The 17,364-nt window shown below is 43.5% G+C and overlaps 1 protein-coding gene across 2 annotated transcripts; it reads left to right on the top strand.

Annotated features, from left to right (window-relative positions):
• Positions 1–523: 523 nt before the first annotated feature.
• On the top strand, positions 524–15,267 carry PCCB (propionyl-CoA carboxylase subunit beta). 2 transcript variants are annotated; one of them, XM_075269074.1, is made up of 15 exons: positions 524–725; positions 3,138–3,257; positions 4,713–4,781; positions 4,910–4,966; positions 5,484–5,597; positions 6,142–6,252; positions 6,830–6,938; positions 7,362–7,482; positions 10,099–10,180; positions 10,302–10,425; positions 10,515–10,622; positions 10,864–10,964; positions 11,393–11,491; positions 13,210–13,309; positions 14,376–15,267. In XM_075269074.1, exons 1-15 carry the CDS (start codon positions 537–539, stop codon positions 14,495–14,497), a joined length of 1,626 nt encoding a protein of 541 aa, XP_075125175.1. In that variant the 5' UTR covers positions 524–536; the 3' UTR covers positions 14,498–15,267. The 2 variants fall into 2 exon arrangements, with proteins under 2 accessions (XP_075125175.1, XP_075125176.1); XM_075269075.1 differs by having other exon boundaries at positions 10,515–10,626; positions 10,868–10,964.
• The last annotated feature ends 2,097 nt before the right edge of the window (positions 15,268–17,364 follow it).

Genomic DNA, 17,364 nt, shown 5'->3' with positions numbered 1-17,364 from the left:
CATCGATTCACAATACAGTTTGATTCAGGTGACCATAACCTATCTATCTGCAGGGCAGGGTGGCTATGCTGGGTTCTGCTGACACCTATCTGCACGGCTGGATTGCTATGCTGGGTTCTGCCGACAGACTCCCTTTAATAGAACCCTTGTGCAGCACTTCTCAGGTTTTCTATGACTACCACAGCAGCTGTAGCACCAAGCATGTACCAATGTCTGAGCTGCTATTACAGGCGCACACTATGAGATATTTCACTAGTGTCTCAGCCCCTGCTTTCTATACTACAGCTTATCCAGGTAGAGGGTTATATAGCAGCTTGTGCGTCATGTGACTAAAATGGTCAGAGCTCTTACGCCGCTCACGATTGGTCACATGTATGCAGTTCTGTGCTCTGATTGGTCCGCAGTCATTCGGTGCCCCTCCGATTGGTCAATTGTCATGTACCACGCTGCTATTCGTCAACCTTTTCACATTGCTAATTCTGATTGGTTGCTGAGTCTAAGTGGTTATTCATTGGCTGGGGAACGGGGGAGTTGTCATGGCGGCTGTCCACGGTGTTTCCCGGCTCTTGGCTGGGTTTTTGAGTCCGAGTACCCGGTGGGCGACACGGGTACCAGGTCGGTTGTACTCGGTCAGTCACTTGTCGGTGCCGGAGAGGATAGAGAAGAAACGGAGAGAAGCGCTGCAGGGCGGAGGACTACAGAGGATAGAAGCCCAGCACAAGAGGGTGAGAAGGGCACAGTGTCACCGGCTAGCGGGACGACCTGCAGGGGGCAGCACTTGGCACAACCTCTGTACACCTGAATCCTATTCATACATACTTACATACATACATATGGTGTCTGACATTGGATACACAGACCTGCAGTAAGTGGTGACTGCCCCCTGTCCTTCCATGTCTGTATCCGATCTGATTAGATGACATTATATATAGATCCTACTGATGTCTATGGGTCAGGGATACAAGGAGGCTGATCCTGCCTATCCTTGGAGACAAGCGGCATTAAAAAGTACCTTGCAGCTGCTTATCTCAGATATACATAACATGTCCTTGAAACTTAAAGTGTGTTTGATTCCGACGCTGCTCCTTGTGACTGCACCCTTAGTTCACACGGGGCAAGAAGGGGCGGATTTTGGTGCGGAATCCACGTCGTAATCCGCCCCCTCACAATGGTGGTCTATGTAGACCGCTAGCAGCATGTTGCCGCTAGCGGAAAAAAGAAACGAGCTGCCCTTTCTTCAGGCGGATTCCGCGGCAGAATCAGTCGCGGTGTCCGCCTCACGGCAGCACCCTCCAGACTAGGCTCATTCATTTGGGCCTAATCCGGAGCGGAAAGCCACGACGCGATGCCGTACACTGCACCAGCATCCCGTCGCGGCAGCTGCTACGGAATATGCACACGCGTATTTGTGTGTGAACTAACCCATAGGTTACATGATCCTGGGACTGAATGTTAACAGTATGATCTGTGGATTTTGCTGCAATGATTCTGTGGACAGATCTATGTGTTATGAGGGTTTGTATCAGATTTCTGCCTACGCATGGTACAGGGTTACATTTGCAATGAAGAGTAATGTAATGACATTTCCTATAGTGTCCCTAGTACTGTTGACCGAGTAGTATTTGATCAAATACTTCACCGGCATAGGAATGCGTGTAATCGGCCAAACACCAAGGGGTTAAATGCTTCGAATATTCGATGCATTTAACCCCTTGGTGTTTGGCTGATTACACGCATTCCTATTCGATCGAATTCGACTGGCTCACCACTAGTGCCTCACTAAAAGTTTTGTTGCTGAAATGTCAACCTATAGGATGGCATACCTTAATTAGTCATTGTATTAACGAGGACCTTTCACCACCAATTCTAATAGCGTCTGTTAATAGGTGCCGAGCCACTGATTCCAGCACAGTTGGAATGTTCTCTCTAGCCCCCCCCTGTTCCCGAGCAACAAGTGTAGGTAGTTTTGGTGCCTGTGCTATTTAAAGGGGTATTCCCACCTCACATACTCACCAGTCTTTACTGCTGTAAAATCTTCTTTCTTTCTGGTGTCTTGCATCATTTGGTGGGTAGGGTTTCACATGCAACCTGCTGTTTAGCTCCGCCCACCCATATTGGACTATGAAGTACAGGCAGCAGCAACTCCATTCTGTGTTACATACAGAGACTGCCTGTCTCTGCCATAATGAACACAATTGTATTAGCTAGCCTGATAACTGGGAGAACAGAAGAAATGAAAGCAGCTCCTCTCGTCTATCTGATAACAGGACATAGGTCACGTGGTGTAGACACAGGAATAGCTAGATACACAGGCTCGCTCCCGTGCACTTAGCCCCTCCTCCCTCCCCCCTGAGAGCAGCAGATACATCACTTGACTCATGAGCAGCTAAGTCAGGGCTGTGGCCACAAAGAATTGAATAAAGTAAGATAGTGGACAAACAAAGCAGTTTTGCTGAAGCAGTGTATTTAGGAAAAGTCTTACATCCACATTAACAAGCAGTATAGATAGGATCCTTGTGATGGGACAACCCCTTTAAGCTTTGTAATGTTAGGAGGGCGGTGACAGAGCACAGATTCACACACCTTGTCTGCTCCTGCTTGACACTGTCCTTCTGTCAGTACAGGGACTAAATAGCATATCAGGCACCAAAACTAACAGCATTGATTGCTCAGGAATGGTGGGAGTTAGAAATAAATTTCCAACTGTGCCAGTTGGAGCACAGCCTATTAAAGGGGCTCTATCACTGGGAAGAGTCATTTTTAACTAATCACATCCTTGCATAGCCTTTAGAAAGTCTATTTCACACCTACCTTTAGTATGTAGATTGCCTCAGTGGTTTCTGAATAAGTCTGTTTTTATTCATATGCTAATGAGCTTCCAGGCAGCACTGCCTCTCCTATTAATTCCTATGTGTGTGCAAACAGGCGTGTGTGGAGAATCCCTAAATCTTTTGCCACAAAATTTGACATCCTTTAGTGGCCCCAAAGAAAACATACATGGCACTTCTGCCCCAGTGTTATAGATGGGACATGGTAGATGAGGCCAGGTGTAGCATTGTGGCCAGAGCTTCATCTCACAGTTGCATATTATCAGCATTATTGAAGTGCATTACTCTATACCTCTTTTATGTCTTCAGGGGAAGCTGACAGCGCGGGAGAGGATCAGTCTGCTCCTGGATCCTGGCAGCTTTGCAGAATATGACATGTTTGTGGAGCACAGATGTGCAGATTTTGGAATGCAGGAGGACAGGAACAAGGTCAGTGTTCAGATCAGATCCCTCTAATTTTTGTGCACTATTTGCTAAATGTATTTTCTGTTATTTATATCCGGTCTTGTAATGACCACCGTAGCATATCCAATAAAAGCTACATGAATAGAGATGAAGGTCTAGCAATGTGTCCTAGCTTAAAATCAGGATTAGAGAACATGGCTGTGTCTCCCAGTACAGTGTCTGCATGCTGTGTAGTATTGCAGCTTCACTCCATACACTTAGGTATGGATTCAGTATCACAACCTCACGCAGATGTGTCGCTGTTTCTGAATTAAAGTGAACGTGTTTTCAAATCCTGTATAACCCTTTAAGACTTTTTCTGGAATTTGTTGCTCTTAGGTGGAGTTGTAGGTCAGACCCGACATGTAGTTTATTTGTATGTTATAAAAGATGTGATGTGAAACATTTTAGAAAAAAATAATTCACAGATGACAATCTTATCATGGTCTGACATAGCATCAATGTCCTGCCCCAACCGCCTGCTTACACATAGTACAGGGTAGGCAGTCACCTTTTGCACATAAGCCTGTACATAAACCTAGGCCTAAGTAAAAGTGGAGTTTTATGGCTTTATTATATGATATACCTGCAGTGATTCAATACTATTATAGCCCCACCTAAGTAACAGCAGGAATTTCCACCTTCACCCTTTTACTTTTAAAGGAGTTTTCCCACAAAGCAAGTTATTCCCTATCCGTAACATAGAGGATTACCTGTAAATTAGTGGGGGTCCCACCGCTTAGGGAATAACTTGATTTGTGGGAAAACCCCTTTAGGGGAAAGCTCCACCTTGTGGAAAAGCTGCAATACTTTACACAGAAAGTCTGCTTCTAATATACATATATGGAAACCGCCAGTGTTTCTGCAGGTATAACCGAGGTGCTGCAATTTTTAAAATCCCAGTATTTTCGATGCCGATTTTCCAGAAGAGGGCCCAGTATTTGTAGCTGAAAGCAAATAAGGCCCCGCCCCTAAAGCACTTGCAGGCTGATCGCCTATCCATAACATGATCACCAGTCAGATCACTGTTTGTATTATGTAACCTATACTAGAGAAATGATGATGATGTTGCTATTGGCCTTGTGTATGTGAGAAAATGCAAAGCACCTGCTGTGACTGAAATGTTATCCCAGCTTTTTATTTATGGCCTATCCTCTGGATTTAGCATCAATGTCTGATCTTTGGGAGACAGACACCCCGCCCATGCACTGATCAGCTGGTCTGGACAGTTGTACTATACAGTGTACAGAGCTGGAAGTAGAAGGCTCTATACATTGTGTAGTGGTTGTGTAATGTTACTGCTCCTCTGCTGCCATTGAGGTGAGTGTGAGCTGAGCTAATATAGCACGGCCACTTTACAATGTCTGGTGTTTCCATGGTTGAACATAAGTGCGCGTCATTTATCTGACATAACTGTTGTCTCTTCTCCATTTCTTACAGTATCCTGGAGACAGCGTGGTCACCGGACAGGGACGCATTAATGGCAGACTGGTATATGTGTTTAGTCAGGTAATCATCAGACATTTACTATATTTATAGCTTTCTTTGGGGCATCTTTATACACAAGAGGTGTTCCTTTGTGCATGTTTGATAAGCTGTTCTTGACTTTTTTGGTAATTTTGTGTATTCCCCCACAGGATTTCACTGTGTTTGGTGGCAGCTTGTCTGGAGCTCATGCTCAAAAGATCTGCAAGGTAACGCACAGAAGTCAGAGAATGTACATTTCATTCATTCATTCATTCAGTTCTAGGTAATAGCAAAAGTTGATATAAAAATTGTGCATCTAAACAAAAAACAACTTGCCTGTATTAGGGCATAGCCTAAAACCCCATGTATAGACCATACAGTGGGGCAAAAAAGTATTTAGTCAGTCACCAATAGTGCAAGTTCCACCACTTAAAAAGATGAGAGGCGTCTGTAATTTACATCATAGGTAGACCTCAACTATGAGAGACAAAATGAGAAAACAAATCCAGAAAATCACATTGTCAGCCTTCTCTAGATGGACAGAGGTGGTTGTCCTCGTTCACGTTTGTCCAGGTAACTAAAAGTTCAGTAACTTTATTGAGAAAACTGAAATGAATGAATGCTAGACTGGATTTCAGAAAAGCCATTTCACGCTGAGAAGAGAATAAATGTATAGCTGAAGAGTGGTCACGTGCTTTCCATATCCTTCTGGTCCGGCCACATGTTCTCTGATGTCTTCTCTAGATCATGGATCAGGCTGTGCTGGTGGGAGCCCCCGTGATTGGACTCAATGACTCTGGAGGAGCTCGTATCCAGGAAGGTGTAGAGTCCTTGGCCGGCTATGCAGATATCTTCTTGGTATGTAACAGAAATTCACCAGCTTGTGGTTACCTGAGAGTTTGATTTGTCCTCCTGATTTCCTTTCACTGTATGCCAATTGGTCCAGTTGCTCTGTAATCTATTATTTTGGTCTTGTGGGGGACTGCGCAGTACACCATTAGAAGACTAGCTGCAGCATTTTCTACGCAGTTGACGCTGCTATGCAGACTCTATCTTTATATCATTTTATTCTCCCTTTTTCTCCTTTAATCCATACATTTCACATTATCACCACAGAAACTATTATTTTACCACTATAACCCAGCATATTGGCTCAGCCCCTCAGATAGATATATTAGGGTCACCTTAATCAAATGGCGGTTTTGTATTTACTGCAAAGAAATAGCTGTTTTTGCCAGTATGCAGTAGAGCTCTATGGGTGACCCTAAGCTATCTGCAGGGCTCGGTTGATATGATGGACATATAGATGCTTCAAAGAGTTTTTGCAGAGGAATCCCAGAATCCAGGAAAAAATATTTAGTTTCCTATCCTGCATGTCTGATCTTATTTTATTTGTTGTCAGAGGAACGTATTGAGTTCGGGGGTTGTGCCTCAAATCTCCCTCATCATGGGCCCATGTGCCGGGGGTGCAGTTTACTCTCCAGCACTCACAGACTTCACCTTCATGGTTAAGGTAAGACATTGGCTCTCTCATTGCAACTGCTCAGTCTTGGTTTGTACAATAACAGAAAATTAAAGGGATGTTCACACTACCATTTTTAGGATCCGTTGCTAGCATCCATCAGAAAAGGTTAACAATGGACACTAACAAATCCCTCAAAAATCCGTAAAAAAAATCTCATTGATTTCATGATATTAATACAGGGCGCAGGACTTTTGGCTCAGTTCAAATTAATGGACTTATGAAGGATGAGAAGTGCCTACTATTTATTCATTTATTTTTTAACATTAATGTCAATGGCTAACAGACATATATCGGATGGTAATGGCCGGTCGTCCAGTATACTGTCCGCTATTTCTCTGTCTTTATTTTCTGCTCAGAAAGCAGAACAAAAATGGATGCTTTAATAATAGACATTGACAGATACTGATATTAACATGTCAGTGTTTCAACTGATCCATTAAATCCAAAACTAACTAGTGCCTAACTAACTAAAACTAGAAGATGGCGCCGTCCTTGTGTAATAGATTGTTAGATCCATTCTGATAAGCGAATGTTTCAGCCGCTGTCCCTGCTCTTGTCTCCCCAGGACACTTCTTACTTGTTCATTACTGGTCCAGATGTTGTCAAATCTGTCACCAATGAAGATGTCACACAAGAGGACCTCGGAGGAGCCAAATCGCATACTGCTCTATCAGGTAAATGTGGGTATGGTGAGGGTAGTAATATACAGTACACGTTGGCTATTCCTCCCCCAATAGAGTCTTACAACACGATTTATGAGCCTGTGGTTGGCCATTGTGCTGCAGTGGTAAAAGAATAGAGAATATTTAGTTATGATATTGTGCACCATTGTCTCTGCTACAGGTCAGAGCATATTTACTAACACAAGTACAGTATAAGCCATTAGTCCTCCGCCTGATATTCTACTTACAATCTGGCATAAGGCTAAAACGGTCCGATACCAGGAGCTTACCTGATAGGCTAAAATCTAAGGTTCATAGTGACTGGTGCACACCTATACATGTATATGTATACAAGACCAATACAAAGCAATTTTTAGTGGAGATACACGTTTAGTTTGTAGCATTATAAATGGGTAAAACTTGTGTGTCCTGCAGGGGTGGCACATCGAGCCTTTGAGAATGATGTCGACGCTTTATTAAACCTGCGTGAATTTTTTAACTACCTCCCACTGAGCAACAAGGACCCAGCACCGATCAGAGAATGCCACGACCCCAGGTGAGTTACAGCCACCCGCATTAAGCATTGTTATTGAGGAAGAAACTGGAAATCCCGTAGAGCATAGGTCTGGGAACCTATAGCTCGCGGGATGTGGCAATTTTGATGGCTGGATCTGGCTTGCAGACAAGGGCGTAAGGGGGGGGGGGGGGATTTAGGGTGTCTTTTCGGACTCCTGGGTATAATGATCAGAGGCCCAGGAGAGGTAAGGGAACATAAAAAACAGTGTTACTTACCTCTCTCGGATTCGGGCCTACTTGCAGATGTCACATGACCGGGGCCCTGCATCCATATGCGTCGGAAGCTTCCCGGTCACATGACGTCCCGGACGTCATTGAAGATGGATGACCGTGGCGGAGAGTGCAGCGGAGCCAGGGAGAGGTAAGTACCAGTGCTTTTTATGTTTTTATCCCCCCCCCTTGGTCTCCGATTATTATACTCCAATTAGTATAATTGTTCATGGGTGTCCACAATGGGGCATAATACTGTGTGCGCAGGGACCACTATGGGGCATCATAGTGCGTGCAGGAATTGGGGTGGGATGTGTGGTATTATGGCTCTCACAGAATTACATTTTAAAATATATGGCGTTCATGGCTCTCTCAGCCAAAAAGGTTCCCAACCCCGAAAAAGTTACCTACTTCAACTAAGGGCTCTTTCACATCAGCGTTCTCCTCTCCGTAGTTCAGGTTTCCGTTTCCTGCCTAAAACAGAGCAGGAGACGGAAACCTGCAGGAGACTCTCTCACCCATTCATTTGAATGGGTGAGAAAGATGTCCGGCCGTGAGCGGCGGTGAGCGTTTTAGGCTCTCCGCTGCGAAACCGGGTTTTATAATCCGGACACAGAGTCGGACATGCAGTACTCTGTGTCCGGATAAAAAAATCCGGTTTCGCGGCGGAGAGCATAAAACGCTCACCGCCGCTCACGGCCGGACCCGGTCTGAGGTTTCCGACTTCTGGCATGCAGAAGTCGGAAAGCTCAGAACGGACAGATGAACGCAGGTGTGAACCTAGCGTAAGACTTCAAAATAAAATTGTCAGATTATATAATACAATTAGTAATACTGTATAATGAAATGTATAGTTTGTTACATATTTACTTTCTTAGGGATCTCTAGCTTGTTTCTCAAATTATAAGCGATTTACTGGCTGTCAAGGGCTTTGGGCTGCCAACTCCACTCCTCAGAGTATTTCTGCTGCACAGATGGTCCATACCCTGTATATGTTTTGCAGATTTTTTTTATCCTTTGCATTGCAGTAGTCAGAATATGTAGAAAATCCACATTGTGCTGTCATGTCCACGCTTATTTTTTTCCTACAACATGGGTTTAGGGGAAACCTTATATACAGGCATGGTACTGTACTTTAGAGATCTTTGGTGTGGACTGTAATGTCTGAGCGCAATCCACTCTGAAGTATCACCGTATTGAAGTTCAAATTAGTATAGCTGGTATATGAGCTGGCTCAGAGAATCACACACAGTCACAATTTGGATGATGTGACCAATATGGATTCTGGTCTTTGATGGTGAGGTTTTTATACATTGTAGGTGTGGTTATACATTGCAGAGACAAAGAAGATGCGATTTACTATAATTAACATAACATGAAGTTGCCACAAGCTTTGGCACCTAGCTATAGGATAAGACACCGATAAGAAGTTTCATCCCATTATAGATAAGTTTTCTGCAAAGGATGGGCAGTGCCCGAGGAAGGAATGTAAGATGGAGACAAGCGCGAGCTGCATCATTCACAAATGCTTGTTCATTTATAAATGTCACATGAATAGATTACCTGATCTTTCTATACTTGCTATTAGACTTGTAATATACTGTAATATGAGTGTACATAAGACTTTTAAGCTAACCTTTCACCTTCACTTAGAGCACTTTATTATACCATTCTGTGCCATGGATTTTATATATATCTATAATATTTTACTGGCGCCACGACTGCTGCTGGCACATGTGAACTACTGCAGTGAAGCCAGGTGAGGGCGGGTTCACTCCTGCACCCGGTCTCCGCTTTCAGGTTTCTGTCTTCTGCCGAGAAAAACTGGACAGGAGACGGAAACCCGGCGGACAGTTTTCAAACCCATTCACTTGATTGGGTTTGCAAAGTGACTGTCCGTGAGCATCTTCTTCCTCTCCGCGGCGAACCGGACACAAAGTCCTGCATGTCCGACTTTGTGTCCAGTAAAAAAAAAACAGGTTTCACCGTGGAGAGGAAGACACTCACGGGCAGTCACTTTGCAAAACCAATCAAGTGAATGGGTTTGAAAACTGTCCGCCGGGTTTCCGTCTCCGTTCGTCCGTGACCGCCCGTGAGCATCTTCTTCCTCTCCAGTTTCTCTTGGCAGAAAACGGAAACCCGAAAGCGGAGACCGGGCGCAGGAGTGAACCCGCCCTCAGTAACCCTTGTCTTTAGTGCTTATGCTCCCATTAAGACTCCTCACTAAGCAGCTATGAAGATTTTCAGGTGGAGAAGCTTTATATAGGAATAATCGCTTGTTTTATTCTGTCCTGAATTTATAGACAGTTCAGAGGGGAAAAGTTCTGTTTGGATTATTTTTATTTTATTGGATTATTATTATAAAACGTATTTTTCTGTCTTCCAGTGACCGTCTCATCCCTGGGTTAGATACTGTGGTTCCCATGGAGTCCACTAAAGCCTATGACATGCTGGATATCATTCATTCGGTAACATTTTAGTCTTGTATATTATTTGTTGCTGAGTTTTCTCCTTTATACCACTCCATTGATCAGAGGAATCATTTCATACACGACCCCTGTAAAGTTGTGTCTGATTTCTGTCTTTTAGATTGTTGATGAGCGCGATTTCTTTGAGATTATGCCCAACTATGCCAAGAATATTGTGGTGGGCTTTGCCAGGATGAATGGGAGGACAGTTGGGATTGTTGGAAACCAGCCAAAAGTTGCATCAGGTACTGAGCCAAGGAACTGACATTGGGACCTATTCATCTTTGTTCTGTTAGAAACTGGAACCCATTTCTCCTATGTTATCTTCTTGTAGGTTGCTTGGACATCAATTCATCAGTAAAAGGAGCTCGCTTTGTCAGATTTTGTGATGCCTTCAATATACCCATCATCACTTTTGTGGATGTACCAGGATTTTTGCCAGGTAGCTGTAATACTTGCTTCTATAAGGTAACCTTGGTCTCCCCAGTCCTCTACATAAATAGAAATGTATGGAAATTAGAATGGAACAGATTGGACCCCTCCCACCCACTGAAATCAGTGGGGGGTTGGAAGACCCTTGGGTGACATGCGAGTGCATTCTGCTATAAAATAGCCCCCCCCCCCCCCCATTGTTCATTGTTGGTACATGAAAATGCCAAATTTTTCTTTTTGCCTCTTTCTAGGCACTGCTCAGGAATATGGAGGTATTATCCGCCATGGGGCCAAACTTCTGTTTGCCTTTGCAGAGGCTACTGTACCCAAGATCACAATTATTACCAGAAAGGTGAGCTTGTGAATGGAAAGTCATGTCAGTGCCAACTCACTGATGTCTAATGGGAGAGTTTTGTGGCCATGTTCTGTGCAGGCAGGGGGGGGGGGGGGGAGTAAATAAGCTATGACAATATCCACTGTCTGTAGTGCTGGGTAGATGGGTCACTATGGGTGTTATCTGTAGAGGCATGAACATCTATTGGGATACTGTGTATGCTTGTTTGTGATGTCAATTCTGTAACCCCTATAGAATTGGTAAGTGTAACATTGCTGTTGGCCTTACTGGACAGAATATATAAATATAGATGGTAGCGTGAAAATTAAATGTGTGATGTGTCTTGGTGACACATTCCTTCCTATTTTTCTGTGGATAACACCCAGCATACGTATGTCCTTATCCTACAAGCCTGTGTTGCGCTAACTACTGCCTGTTGATTTTAGGCTTATGGCGGTGCCTATGATGTCATGAGCTCCAAGCATCTTCGAGGTGATTTGAACTACGCCTGGCCAACAGCAGAAGTCGCCGTCATGGGAGCCAAGGTAAGTCTGGATCGCCTAAGCCAATGGATGTGATTGTACTGGCATGATGTTAATAGGTGAAAGGTTACCTTGGGGCAGCCATATTGGCGATGTACCATTCGTTACTACTGTTCCATAGAGAATACTGGAGACTCTGTACTCTGGGAACTACAACTCTTAGTGACAACAATATTACAGATTACAGTGTTGGACATGAAATATACTTAATATATATACTCAGGTATTTAGCATTGCAATAAAGAGTGGGGCGATTTAAAGTCTAACTAAACTTTCTGACAACTTTAGATTTTCTGGCAGTAAAATAAATACATTTTGTAATCTACTTTATTAACAAATTTTAGATTCTTTCTGTGAAATCCTTCCCCTCTTTATGTCTGTATTTAGAGCTGAATGTTACTGTGTATGGAGTACAGGACTGTGTAACCTGTAGAGAAAATGAGATTGGGGGAGGGTGACTTCAAACAGTTAGATCTCAGGTATTGTAAAATAGACACACTAGTTTTTGGTGTCACATGAAAGAGGAGATTCGAGTCTTTCATATGATACTAAGGGTACATTGCAAGTTTGTACGTTTTATAATGTCTGAGATATAACTGTTTGAATTGACTCTTTTCTACCCTTACTCATACACAGTAACATTCAGTGAGAGGCAGAATCTGCTCTCAATACAGAAGGAAGGGAAAGAGTGGAAACATACAGGATTTCATGGAAAGGAGACAACATTTCCAAAAGTATATTACAAAATGTATTCATGACAGAAATACTGCCAGAAGATCTCTTTAACAGCCATCATTAAAGGGGCTTCCCATTAACAAAACTTAAACTTATATTCTGTAGGACCTGACACAGATAGCAGACTGCATGGAGTGTGTTGGCGTTGCCAGTCTTTGTTGGACACGGTGTATCATGTCTTCTGGGATTGCCCTCTTAGGTTCTGTGCACACAGAGGAAAATAGTGAGGAATTTGGTGTGGAATTTCAGCGCTGAAGAAAAGGCCTCTCAATGACTTCAATGGGTTCCTTTTTCTGCTAGTAATGGGAGGCCTTTTTTTCAGCACTGAAATTCCAGACCATTTTCGTCTGTGTAAATGGATCCTGATTTGTCCTTTTTGGTCAGAGGTGCTACTCCTTACAGAAGCCTTGTTCATGCAAGGAGTCCCGCTGGACTGTCTGCCACGTTGTACCACACAGTGGAGTCTTTTAACTCTATGTGGTGACACTGGGACACCTACTGCACTACCCACCGTTTTTGACTTTGTCTGAACGGTTCGTTCCCACTTTTCTGGCTCTCCCCTCCCCCTCTTTCCTTTGTCTACTCCATTTTTCTTTGTCCTTCGTTCATTGATTTTGGATTATATTATGTTTTCCATGCTCGTTTTTCCACATTGTGGTTATTGTCTTGTTGTATAGCTTTTTGTTTTGAAAAATTTAACAAAGGTTAAAAAATAAAAATGCATGGAGTGAGAGAGGGGTGTGCAACGTCCATAAAATCCTACTCAGATTCACTTGAGGTCCCAGCAGTTGGATACTTACCCCCGCCTACAGGATAGGGGGTACATTTACTTACTGAATAAGCCACTTTTGTCTGCTGCTCTATATGCCTGAGTGGGAACTGTAACGTATCAGGATTTAGCTAAGTTTATGATATACTGATGTCATGTCTGATGATACATACGCTATTAAAGGTAATGTGTGAATTCATGGCTGTCTCTCTCACAGGGAGCTGTTCAGATCATATTTAGAGGAAAACAGAATCAGGCAGAAGCAGAGGCGGAGTATGTGGATAAATTTGCCAACCCTTTCCCTGCAGCAGTTCGAGGTAAGCCTACCGTACCTACCCGTTTAGGGGCCATTCACACGGAGGAAAATAGTGAGGCATTTGGTGTGGAATTTCAGCGCTGAAAAAAAAAAAAAGCCTCCCATTGACGTCATTGGGAGGTTTTTTGTTCAGCACTAAAATTCCACACCAAATGCCTCACTATTTTCCTCCGTGTGAATGGACCCTTCAAGTGACACTCAAGGAAACGGGCACATAAAGATTAAAATATACAACAGGTTAATACTAGGTGAAAGTTACTCTTTTCTCTCTGAAAATTAATGGGTCACCTGATCTTATTCTGACCTGCTGGGAATTACATGACGTTCCTTGACAGTACGAGCCTAAAAAGCATGTCTGTCACCAAAACCTACAGCACCGATTGCTCAGGAATGGTGGGAGATAGAGGATAAAAAAAAAAATGTTAACTGTGCTGGAATCGGTGGAGCAGTGTCTAATACCAGATGCTAAGAACTGGTGTTAGTGGTCATGAAAGGTCTTCTTTAAGGAAGCAGGGTAGTTTGGTCAGAAATGCTCTTAACTTTTGTCATATTTCCTCATCTCTGCTTTCCAAAATGTATTTTTATTAAGATAAATCTAGTAAGAAACAAAACAAACAAACAAACAATTCATCGGTCTTTGCCGGTCTGTTGTCCAGCTCAGGAGGGGGTTAAACTGCAGGAGTCTTAGTATTTTCAGCTACAACCAAGATTTGGAAGCAACGCAGTTCTTTCTGTAGTAATACCGCAGCGAGTGTTCAGATGGTTGTACATATAAGATGAAAGATGGCAGAACCAGCCGACCATCTAATGTGAGTGTCGGGGGTCACTATCTGAAGTCGGAAGGGGAATGACAATTGAGCATGTCGGCTTTCCATGCGAGAGATCACTTTTTTCTGAAGTGTAGTAAGTGGCTGACAGAGGCCATACAACTCAGAATGTGACACTTTATGGACGTATACTGTGATGTATGTGAGGAAGGAAAGTGGGGAGAACTAAGGGGAGGAAAGCATGGATTAAACACTTCACACACATTTCCAGAAACCTATATCCGGTCTCTCTTCCCTCAGGATTTGTGGATGATATTATACAGCCGTCTACTACTCGTATGCGCATCTGCCGTGACCTGGAAGTACTTGCAAGCAAACATCAAGTGAATCCATGGAAGAAGCATGCAAATATCCCTCTATGAGGCAGCACTTAGTCACGGTGTGCTATACATTCCTGTCTGGAAATCACAAGCTCCAAAGACAATGGTTTGTGTCAAACTGAGTGGCAAACACTAGAATCAGAGGACAGATCTGGTCCACCCTGTAATCGAGAATTAGTAATAAATTATTGGATCCAACATTACCTTAAAGGGGTTGTCCAGGCACAAATTGATTTTTCATGCTGTGGACGTATGTGATTTGTGGGAGGTCTGACACCTGGACCCTGAACAGATCAGCTGGTGAACCATGTGCAGGCTACTCCTACTAAGCGACAGGAGTGATGCTGCAGTTCCCTAGAACCACCACTATGCAGTCAATGGGGCTGCTGAGCTCCCTGACCACTAGCAGCATCTGATCTGTGTGAGGATCTGGTGTCAGACTGCCCCCTACAGTTCACATACTGATGACCTGGTTTTTGGGGGAAGGGTAATCGGTAGCAGAACAAAACTTGAGGCTGAAAAAGCCTTTACGAGTTCATGCCGGTGTGGCAGCAACATCTGTCCCCCAATGATCGCACAATTATACCGTATAATCATGCAGTTGCTGCACTGTGTGCACACACCCTTATAACAGTCATACAATGAGAAATAAAACCGTAATAAATATAATCAGGAATCAGTATGCAGAGTCTTTTTGGTATCTGAAAGAGGACCCATCACCTCTCCTGACGTTTCTGTGAATACTTGTATTCTCCATAAAATAATGTCATAGTATCTTTTTTTTCCTATGTCAAGCTGTTCCTCTGTTGATCCTCCTGGAAATGTAATAAATTGACAGCTGGATATTACCATCTCATTTATCAATAGGTTGTCAGCTCACACATGGAATTGTGATATACAACTAGTTTTGTAAGAGATTTATTTTAATTCACTTCTCGTTTGCCTTGAAAATGGCAGCTGTGAAAAACTGGAGCCTGACAACACAATCTCTATATTAAGGGTGCTTACTCCCTATGCTCAGTGTGCAGGGAGACATGGGCCTTAAAGTAGCTTCCTACATATGAGCAAAACATGAAGGTTGATCCACGCACTGCCATTAGCACAGCATGGAAGGCCTATAGAAGTGAATGGAGCGCCAATTGTGGAACACATTTCGTTTCATTTATATCATTGAGGGACACAGCACCATGAGTATAGGCCTGGCCACTAGGAAATGTCACAAGATGTTGGCGCCACCCATAGGCAATATCCTCCCCATACATACTATGCTGTCGAAGGCAGACAGGACCTGCACACAAGTCTTCATTGTAGCATCTTTTATTTTCATTCAGGGGGGGTGTCTACACCACATTAGTAGCGCCTCAATGGCCACCACTGCTGCATCTGGGAATGTCAGTGACACTGTGTGCACTCTCACAACACAATTCTGGTAAGCAAGTACTTTTCTTCAGGCCTCTGGGGAGCTACCTGGCACCCTCAGACTTCTTCTGCACCAGAGTGCCTCACTGCTAGCCACTGCTGTACCTGGGTCCTTATATTTGCCCTAATGAAGGTATCCCATGTCCAGCCATGAAGAGCCCCCATGCCACGTTTTATATGTGCACCCACTGTAACAAAAGGTTGGCATACAGCCCGCCTGCACAGGATCCTCCCCCAAACTGAGCAGCCTCCCTTAACAAGAGCAGTCCACCCAACTGGACCAGGAAATCCAATGCTTGGAAGTGTAAAAGTGCTGGTGAATATTTACTTATCTGCCCCAATGAGCCAAAATGTGATGCCAAATTTTATTCAGAAGCCAACAGAATAAATGTGTAACATTAGGGGGCCACACAGTGGCTCAGTGGTTAGCACTGCAGCATTGCAGCGCTGGAGTCCTGGTGTTCAAATCCCGCCAAGGGCATAAAACCATCTGCAAGGAGTTTGTATGTTCTCCCCGTGTTTGCATGGATTTCCATCCCATATTCCAAAAAAGACATACTGATAGGGAAAAATGTACATTGTGAGCTCTATGTGGGGCTCACAATCTACATTAAAAAAAAAAAAAAAAATGTAACATTAGACTAAGAGTAGCAGATTATCAACCTGCATTAGACACACTGGAAATCTGCTGCAGTTTAAGGCCATCTAGAATAAGTTTGCACATCTAAAGATGACCTGCTCGGTGCAGCACAAAGCACCATGGGATTTGTAGTAGAGGGGTGAAGAAATATGGCGTATCCCAGGAACTCCCAAAAACCCCTCAATTCACTGCTAAAGATACTTGGGCGCCCTTACTAATAGCACTGGCAGGTAAAATAAAAAAAAATGCGCCCAGAAAAACTGAAATTTTCAGGAGAAACTGTTGTGTGTGAACAGAGGACTGGAGACTAGCTGCATACACAATAAGTATGGAGAATCTGCCTCTCACTGCCTGTGACCGTGCGGGACATATATAGAGAAGTACTGATATGACAAAGAAATTCAATTCATTTTCTCTTATGTCGTGCTCACTCCTCCCCTTTCCATAGACATGAGTAATTGAAGCCATTGGGATCCATGCTGTGTATAGTGGTTGGGCATAGTCAATGCAGCTCAGCTCCTATTGACTTCAATGGGAACTGAACAGCAGGAACTGGCACCCAGTTCCTAGCCAACCACATTAACACAATGCAATTTTTTTTTTTTAACGTTTTTAATTTTCTTCTGGTTAATGTTTTTTACTCTCTAATCTCTTAAAGGGATTGTCCATGAACATTGTTATAATTATACCATGTCCATAAACATTTAACGTACGTACACGTTTCCCTGCTGTTTCTATTGCACAGCCTTAGTGTCCATCGTAGTTAATACTACAAGGTGGACACACATGCTCTGTTCTTGTTCCTCTTAGCCCCACTATATATTAAGCAGAATTTCTGGTATAGCAAGCC

The sequence above is a fragment of the Leptodactylus fuscus genome, chromosome 3 (genome assembly GCF_031893055.1).
Source record: "Leptodactylus fuscus isolate aLepFus1 chromosome 3, aLepFus1.hap2, whole genome shotgun sequence".
Taxonomy (NCBI): domain Eukaryota; kingdom Metazoa; phylum Chordata; class Amphibia; order Anura; family Leptodactylidae; genus Leptodactylus; species Leptodactylus fuscus.
Note: the sequence above shows the minus strand (reverse complement) of the source record. Positions and strands in the feature narration are given on the sequence as shown.

Coding starts and splice junctions, on each gene's coding strand:
- PCCB (XM_075269074.1), top strand. CDS start 537: ATGGCGGCTGTCCACGGTGTTTCCCGGCTCTTGGCTGGGTTTTTGAGT. Junction 5,598..6,141: donor GCTATGCAGATATCTTCTTG/GTATGTAACAGA, acceptor ATTTGTTGTCAG/AGGAACGTATTGAGTTCGGG. Junction 11,492..13,209: donor TCGCCGTCATGGGAGCCAAG/GTAAGTCTGGAT, acceptor TCTCTCTCACAG/GGAGCTGTTCAGATCATATT.